We start from the raw sequence: 8,572 nt of genomic DNA on the forward strand, positions 1-8,572 counted from the left end.
ATGATCCAGATCAAAACCAAACGACTCCTGGCGCCGGTCTGTGGTGGTCCTTTTTATTTATCAAATGAGGATAAAGAATCATCAGCTGTCTTTGTCGTATTTTATTTTTCTTGCAAGAAAGTTAGGTCCGTCGTACAGAGAGCATCACTGTCTGCAGAGTGAAAGACAGAGGGGTAGAGTTTGCGTTGCATATTTAAAGACTAGGAGGTACAACTCACACGAGGTACCCCTTTGCTTTGGCTCCAATCAGAGGAGTTTACGATACCAGAATGTTTTAAGATCAGCAGGAGATGAAGGTCACATAGAGTGTCAATAATAACTTTGTATTTGATCTTCTTAATAAGGACATTTCCCAAGCCTAGCAAAGACCTGAAAGTGGGTAAACAGAGACAAACCTTAGCATACGAGTCTTGTAATGAAAGTAAAGTGATTTTTCTGTTACAGGTCAAAAGCCAGAGAGAAGAACCGGGTGAGCTTCCTGATCCAGAGGGAGATCCAGAAGGAGACCCAGAGGAAGGAGGGTCCTCCGCAGGAAATGAGGAGCGACTTACACCAGAGAGGCGAGGACGAGAGGACAGAAGAAAGACCGGCGTCCGAGTCTGGAGACACCGAAGTCTTCCCGTCTCCCTGCTGTCCTCCCCGACACCCAGAGGAAACTGAGCTGTTCATCAGGAGTTCAGCTGCTTCCTCCCCCCGATCCTCCTCACCTTCCTCACCCACACCTCGGTCCTGGAGGCAGAACCTGCAGACCACCGGCCCGCAAACCAGAGGACAAGGAACGCCTGACTTCATCGAGAAGGAGATCCAGGAGACGCTGAGGAGGGAACAAGAGCTCAGGGAATCCAGGGAGTCCAGGGATCTGAAGGAGTCCAAGGAGTCCAGGGAGTCAAGAGAGTCAAGAGAGTCAAGAGAGTCAAGAGAGTCTAGAGAGTCTAAAGAGTCTAGAGAATCAAGAGAGTCTAGGGAGTCCAGGGATCTGAGGGATCTGGGGGAGTCAAGGAAGTCTAGAGAGTCGAGAGAGTCCAAAGAGTCTGGGGATTTGAAGGAGTCTAGAGAGTGTAGAGAGTCCAGGGATCTGAAGGAGTCCAGGGAGGAGGCGGATGGACGGCTCTTCTCTCCGATTCCTCTGGTGGAACAGGCAACAAAGATGGCCGTCAGACAGTTCTACCCATCGCCAAACGCAGGTATGTCTTTTGTATGAAGGCTGGATCCCTAACCAGGGCTCCAGGTTCTGTTCAGCTAAATGCAATGTAATGTAATGTTTAACCCCTTTCCTGAACCAAACTGGTACAAAGGTCCAGTTCGGAGATAGTGCCCGATTGCGGAACCAGTTCTTCCTGTTTCCACGCAACAGGCCCCAAAAACTGGTTCTTAGAAAGCGTGGAGCTAGAAGGGGTTAAAAGCATCAGTTATTTTAGAGTTAATTGATTCATCGCACATCGTTATCACATCAAAAGACTCGTGAAGACTTTGAGCTCCGACTGCTGCCAGGTGAGATCTTGTCCGTCGCTATCTTGGTTTTTGGACGTCGTTAACTTCCTTGGTTTATTACTGACATTAAGACAATTACTTCTTGTAGTATCAGTTTTCTGAAATGCAAATGAGGAATTATGTAATGCTAACTTTAGCTGAATTAAGGCGAAATCTAAAGACACATAAAGACAGAGTTATTCAAATAAACTCCTAAAAGTGGGTTTTGTATGTTTTCTTCCCTTTATCTTAACCCTCCTATTGTCTTCGTTTCGCCCTTACTTTGGTGTTCGCGGTCAAATTTGACCGGTCCTGTTTTAACTGCTATTACATTAACACAACAACCATGAATCATCACCAAATTTCATTTAACACCCTTTCAAACTGTACATATTGTATCAGACTACTGGTACACATGAAGAACTGCAGTAAATATACAAAGAACAGACACTGAACATGTATTGGTGTGCCAGGTGTGATTCACATGGGGGGAGGGGCACATAAGGGGGGGAACACATCTAGAGTGTGTGTGTGGGTGTTTAATTTATCTGATCCGGATGGTTACTAATTCCTTTTCTTCATTTTTGCCCGGGAACACCATGGGTGTTACAAAGTTGACTAAATCATCCAAAATGCAATGAAAGTGGTGATCAGCAAATGTCTCCTGTGAAGGATATCATGAAGCCTGAATGCAATCGAATGTAAAACAAAAAAGTTACGATTTATGAAAGCAGTCAATCGGTCAGATTTGACCCGAAGACAACAGGAGGGTTAAAAGACTGTAAAACCTTCAATTTGACCATTGGAACAAACTAAATTATTCACAAACAATAATTTTCTTTAGCTCACCAAGTCAGAGTTAAGTTAATTGTATTCGTGAAATAATCTTTTTTTTTTATATGTGAGAAATCATGATGATTGAAAATGTTCAGAAAACAGCAACACATGTGTATATATATTTAGATGTGTTGATCAGAACCTTTTGAAGGGTAAAATCTCAAATCAGTTAATTTAAAGATAATCCTATATAGTTATAGTTTGCTAATCATAGCTTCCATTGGTTAACATTAGCCACCTTAAGCTACAGGCGTACAAAGTGATCTTGTAACGCAGATTATTTTACGAATTAAACTGTTTCTCCCTTTCGTTTCTTCAAAAGCCATAAAGCCTCACGTCATTGTCAGTAAACCTCACAGTCCTGATGGAGGGTTTTCACAATAAAAGTTCCTGTACGAAGGTATTTATGATCCGAAATGAAAAGCTCAGCAGATTCCCCCCCCGCAGTAAAACCGGCATGATCTTTGACCTCCATAAAAACTGAGGGGTTCTCTGCAATGGAGGAATTGTTTTAATGAATATCTGAAACAAACGGTCGTCTGGCAGGAAATCAGAGGACTAACATCTCAATAGTAGAAACAGCTGCTTGGTAAATGTTTGAATCCCGAATGGACCCTGCTGCTGTTCGTCTCATATACAGTATTCACGAGAGAATGAGTAACTTAATGAGATCACGACCAAAGTTCAGCTGTTTGTGTGAATCAGTAACCAGTCAGCGGGTCCAGAACGCCTTTACTCTGAAAATCTCAACTTCCAGTAAAACCATGAGGAAGTGACCAAAGATCACACTGCAGGAGTTATACTGCTGTTCACTGACCTACCTGCACAGGTGAGCACTGAGAGGGAACAGCTCCACCTGCTGGACGGATTTATAACGACGTGTTAGGAAATTGGAGGAAATTCAATATAAAAACTTAGCTGGAGGATGGGACAATATTTTTGAAAACACATCAATTCAGAGATTTTAGTTTTACAATACGGGGAAACAAACAGTTAGAGTTGTAATGTCACAATTATACCATAAAAAATCAAAAATATGGCAGAAAATACTCAATTTGAAGTCCTCTTAAATGATAGATTCTGAATTTGGCGATAATTGTGGGGGAAACTTCTGAAGCAATGGGAGTCAGGACTCAGAGAGACACGAGGAGAGCTGGAGCTTTGATGGAGTCAGGACTCAGAGAGACGAGGAGAGCTGGAGGTTTGATGGAGTCAGGACTCAGAGAGACACGAGGAGAGCTGGAGCTCTGATGGAGTCAGGACTCAGAGACACGAGGAGAGCTGGAGCTTTGATGGAGTCAGGACTCAGAGAGACACGAGGAGAGCTGGAGCTCTGATGGAGTCAGGACTCAGAGAGACGAGGAGAGCTGGAGGTTTGATGGAGTCAGGACTCAGAGAGACACGAGGAGAGCTGGAGCTCTGATGGAGTCAGGACTCAGAGAGACACGAGGAGAGCTGGAGCTCTGATGGAGTCAGGACTCAGAGTGACACGAGGAGAGCTGGAGCTTTGATGGAGTCAGGACTCAGAGAGACACGAGGAGAGCTGGAGCTCTGATGGAGTCAGGACTCAGAGAGACACGAGGAGAGCTGGAGCTCTGATGGAGTCAGGACTCAGAGACACAAGGAGAGCTGGAGCTCTGATGGAGTCAGGACTCAGAGAGACACGAGGAGAGCTGGAGCTCTGATGGAGTCAGGACTCAGAGAGACACGAGGAGAGCTGGAGCTCTGATGGAGTCAGGACTCAGAGACACGAGGAGAGCTGGAGCTCTGATGGAGTCAGGACTCAGAGTGACACGAGGAGAGCTGGAGCTTTGATGGAGTCAGGACTCAGAGAGACACGAGGAGAGCTGGAGCTTTGATGGAGTCAGGACTCAGAGAGACACGAGGAGAGCTGGAGCTCTGATGGAGTCAGGACTCAGAGACACGAGGAGAGCTGGAGCTCTGATGGAGTCAGGACTCAGAGAGACACGAGGAGAGCTGGAGCTCTGATGGAGTCAGGACTCAGAGAGACACGAGGAGAGCTGGAGCTCTGATGGAGTCAGGACTCAGAGTGACACGAGGAGAGCTGGAGCTTTGATGGAGTCAGGACTCAGAGAGACACGAGGAGAGCTGGAGCTTTGATGGAGTCAGGACTCAGAGAGACACGAGGAGAGCTGGAGCTCTGATGGAGTCAGGACTCAGAGAGACACGAGGAGAGCTGGAGCTCTGATGGAGTCAGGACTCAGAGACACACGAGGAGAGCTGGAGCTCTGATGGAGTCAGGACTCAGAGTGACACGAGGAGAGCTGGAGCTTTGATGGAGTCAGGACTCAGAGAGACACGAGGAGAGCTGGAGCTCTAATGGAGTCAGGACTCAGAGAGACACGAGGAGAGCTGGAGCTCTGATGGAGTCAGGACTCAGAGTGACACGAGGAGAGCTGGAGCTCTGATGGAGTCAGGACTCAGAGAGACACGAGGAGAGCTGGAGCTCTGATGGAGTCAGGACTCAGAGAGATACGAGGAGAGCTGGAGCTCTGATGGAGTCAGGACTCAGAGAGAAACGAGGAGAGCTGGAGCTCTGATGGAGTCAGGACTCAGAGAGATACGAGGAGAGCTGGAGCTCTGATGGAGTCAGGACTCAGAGAGACACGAGGAGAGCTGAAGCTCTGATGGAGTCAGGACTCAGAGTGACACGAGGAGAGCTGGAGCTCTGATGGAGTCAGGACTCAGAGAGACACGAGGAGAGCTGAAGCTCTGATGGAGTCAGGACTCAGAGTGACACGAGGAGAGCTGGAGCTCTGATGGAGTCAGGACTCAGAGTGACACGAGGAGAGCTGGAGCTCTGATGGAGTCAGGACTCAGAGAGACACGAGGAGAGCTGGAGCTTTGATGGCTAACACTGATGGTTTATCCGGAGCTTCGGCCGGAGAATTCACAAGACATGTCACGGGCCACGAGTTGACCACACGGTAGAGATGCCACAATCAATTCCGAAGAACCCCAACTATCAGAGTGTAATAATCAACATTCTTTATCAGCGAGACTAAACAAATATGGACCCTGAATGACATGTTACTTGTTAGACGCTTTTATCCAAAGCGACATACTCAAGTGTCTCAGGGACACAACGACATGCTGCCTGCAGTGGGGTTTGAACCTGTGCTCCCCTGATCTGAACACCTACGGACACCCCACTGCGCCACACGCCTCCTCATCTACCTAGAGCTCTCGTCCATAGGAAAGAACGTGCGTCAGGGAACCTTGGTCCCTGAACAGTAAACTACCTCATGGCGGCTTGTGCTCGGTCACAGCCTGGCAACAACAATGCGCCCAAGCTGCCCCTCCTCAAGAGAGACAGCAGCAGAACCCCAGGCCGTAGACCTGTGCCGTAGGAAAGGAGACACTGAGAGGAGGAAAGGATGAACTGGGTCAAAGGTTGAATAGCAAATTACTCCCCAACAATACAGAAACTCTCAGGGGCAGATTTGTTCCTTCTTTTTCTCGTGAACTATATTTTGTAATTTATTTATTATCTATTATGTGGTTTTCGGACTCATTCCTGCAGCTCTCTTTGTGAGAGCTGCAGGTCAGAGGTCAGGGGTGATTTCCTGTCTGATGGCGTCCTTCCTGTTTCAGATAAACCCGTCAGCGTCTCGTCTCCTCGACCCTACGTCCGGCAGCCCTCCCTCTCCTTCATCACCGCTCAGCCCTGGTCCCCCTCCTCCTCTTCCTTAGCTCCTCCTCATCGTCTCTTTACTTCCTCCTCTTCCTCACCTCCTCACCTCCTCCCCTCTTCCTCCTCTTCCTCACCTCCTCCTCACCTCCTCCCCTCTTCCTCCTCTTCCTCACTTCCTCCTCACCTCCTCCCCTCTTCCTCCTCTTCCTCAATTTCTCCTAACCTCCTTAATTCCTCCTCCTCTTCCTCACTTACTCCTCACCTCCTCCCTCTTCCTCGCTTCCTCCTCACCTCCTCCCCTCTTCCTCACTTCCTCCTCCCCTCCTCCCCTTCTCTACCCTCCTCTTCCTCATCTCCTTCTCACCTCCGTACCTCCTCTTCCTCACTTCATTCTCCCCTCCTCCCTCTTCTTCGGCTCCTCCTTACCTCCTCCTCTCTTCCTCCTCACTCCCTCCTCCCCTCCTCACCTCCTCCTCCTCTTCCTCACTTCCTTCTCCCCTCCTCCCCTCTTCTTCGGCTCCTCCTTACCTCCTCCCCTCTTCCTCCTCACTCCCTCCTCCCCTCCTCACCTCTTCCTCCTCTTCCTCACCTCTTCCTCTCCTCCTCCCCTCTTCTTCGGCTCCTCCTTACCTCCTCCCCTCTTCCTCCTCACTCCCTCCTCCCCTCCTCACCTCTTCCTCCTCTTCCTCACCTCCTCCTCTCCTCCTCCCTTCCTCCCCTGCTCCTCTCAGAGGCCTGACAGAGACGCTGCTGCAGGACTTTGAGGAGAGACGAATGAAGGGGAAGCTGGAGGACAGCGCGGTGAGTTAGCCACGCTCTTATTTTGAAAGGACTTCTTTGAGCGTTATTAACTATTTGAAAGAGAGTGGTTTAGAATCTGACGTGTTTACACTCTTCTGCTCTGCTCTCAGTACGCAGGCATTCTGCTGGTGGACGACGTGAATAACGAGGTACAGACCTTTTTTTACTTTTATGTCTTCGTGTCCTCCTGTCTTTGTTTCTTGTCTCATGTCTCCTTGTCTCCTTGTTGTCTCATAGTGTCCTTGTGTCTTTGTCTCTTTTCTCTGGTGTTTTTGTCTTATTAATTGTTGTATCCTTGTGTCCTTGTTGTCTTCTTCTCTCCCTTGTCTACACTATATCGTAATCTTCTTGTCCCCTTGCCTCCTTGTCTCCTTGTGTATGTGTCTCTTATCTCAGGTCTCTTTGTTTATTTATATGTTTGTCTCCTTGTTTCCTTTTGACTTTGTACATTTTATTCTTGTCTCTTTGTCTCCTTCTATCCTTGTATCCTAGTCTTCTTGTCTTTTTGTCCCAATGTCTAACTAAGCTCCTCGTCTCTTTGTCTCCTCGCTGTCTCCTTGTGTATTTGTCTCCTTGTCTCCTTGTTGTCTCCTTGTTGTTGCCTTCGTGTCCTTGTGTCTTTGTCTCTTTTCTCTTTTGTTTTTGTCTTATTAATTGTTGTCTCTTAGTAGCCTTGTGTCCTTGTTTTTGTCCAGTTGTCTTCATGTACCTTTGCCTCCTTGTCTTCTTGTTTACTTTTGACTTTGTTCATTTTTATTCTTGTCTCTTTGTGTCTTTTGTCTCCTGCTATCCTTGTAGTCTTCTTGTCTTTTTGTCCCAATGTCTAATTAAGCTCCTCGTCTCTTTCACTCCTTGTCTCTTTGTCTCTGTGTCTCCTGGTGTCCTTGTCTCTTTCTCTCGTTGTCTCCTGGTCTCCTTGTCTCTTTGTCTCGTTGTCTCCTGGTGTCCTTGTCTCTTTGTCTCGTTGTCTCCTGGTGTCCTTGTCTCTTTGTCTCGTTGTCTCCTGGTCTCCTTGTCTCTTTGTCTCGTTGTCTCCTGGTGTCCTTGTCTCTTTGTCTCGTTGTCTCCTGGTGTCCTTGTCTCTTTGTCTCGTTGTCTCCTGGTGTCCTTGTGTCTTTGTCTTTTTTCTCTGCTCTTTTTGTCGTATTATTTTTTTCTCCTTAGTCGCCTTGTGTCCTTGGTTCTTTGTCAAGTTGTCTTATTTTCTCCCTTCTCTTCTTGTATCTTAGTCTTCTTGTCTCCTTGTCTTCTTGTCTCCTTGCCTCCTTGCTTCCTAGTCTCCTTGTTTCCTTTTGACTTTGTTCATTTAATTCTTGTATGTTTGTGTCCTAGTCTTCTTGTCTTTTTGTCCCATTTTCTAATTAAGCTCCTCGTCTCCTCGTCTCCTTGTCACTTAATATTTCTGTCTCTTTTCAGGTTGTTGAGTCGACTCGCGTTATTCGACATAAGAACCAGCGAGCTCTGCGCTGGGAGGCCGGAGTGTTTTCCAACGAGGAGGAGAAGTGAGACAGAACCAGATCCAGGATCAGATCCAGATCCAGGACCTGAACCTGAACCAGGACTCGGTTATCTCAGATTTAAATGTTTTTAAAACTGGGACACTCCAAACGGCTGCTCCTGATTGGTCCTCTGCTCGTCCAATCAGCTGCAGAGACGATGTTTCTGATTCATAAAGAAATTATGCATAAAGAGTTAAAGTGAGTTTGTGTTGATCACCTGACGCAGAGAAACAGGAAGTGATTGTTTGAATGATTTTAAACTGATGCATCTAAAAATGACACAAAAATAAAATATATTTTTTAAACTGTC

The 8,572-nt window shown here is 47.2% G+C and overlaps 1 protein-coding gene across 1 annotated transcript in view; it reads left to right on the top strand.

The window, feature by feature from the left end:
• The window catches only part of misp (mitotic spindle positioning), a 9,873-nt gene extending 1,301 nt beyond the window's left edge, over nt 1–8,572 (top strand). The window contains exons 2-8 of the mRNA XM_034232721.1: nt 1–40; nt 143–158; nt 457–1,184; nt 5,923–6,105; nt 6,603–6,763; nt 6,874–6,912; nt 8,180–8,572. The exon at nt 1–40 is cut by the window's left edge and continues 463 nt beyond it. Of these exons, the coding sequence (XP_034088612.1) occupies nt 1–40; nt 143–158; nt 457–1,184; nt 5,923–6,105; nt 6,603–6,763; nt 6,874–6,912; nt 8,180–8,269 (1,257 nt within the window). The 3' untranslated portion in view covers nt 8,270–8,572. The remainder of the gene's footprint in view (nt 41–142; nt 159–456; nt 1,185–5,922; nt 6,106–6,602; nt 6,764–6,873; nt 6,913–8,179) is intronic.

Source organism: Gymnodraco acuticeps, unplaced genomic scaffold, assembly GCF_902827175.1.
Source record: "Gymnodraco acuticeps unplaced genomic scaffold, fGymAcu1.1, whole genome shotgun sequence".
NCBI classification, from domain to species: Eukaryota; Metazoa; Chordata; class Actinopteri; order Perciformes; family Bathydraconidae; genus Gymnodraco; species Gymnodraco acuticeps.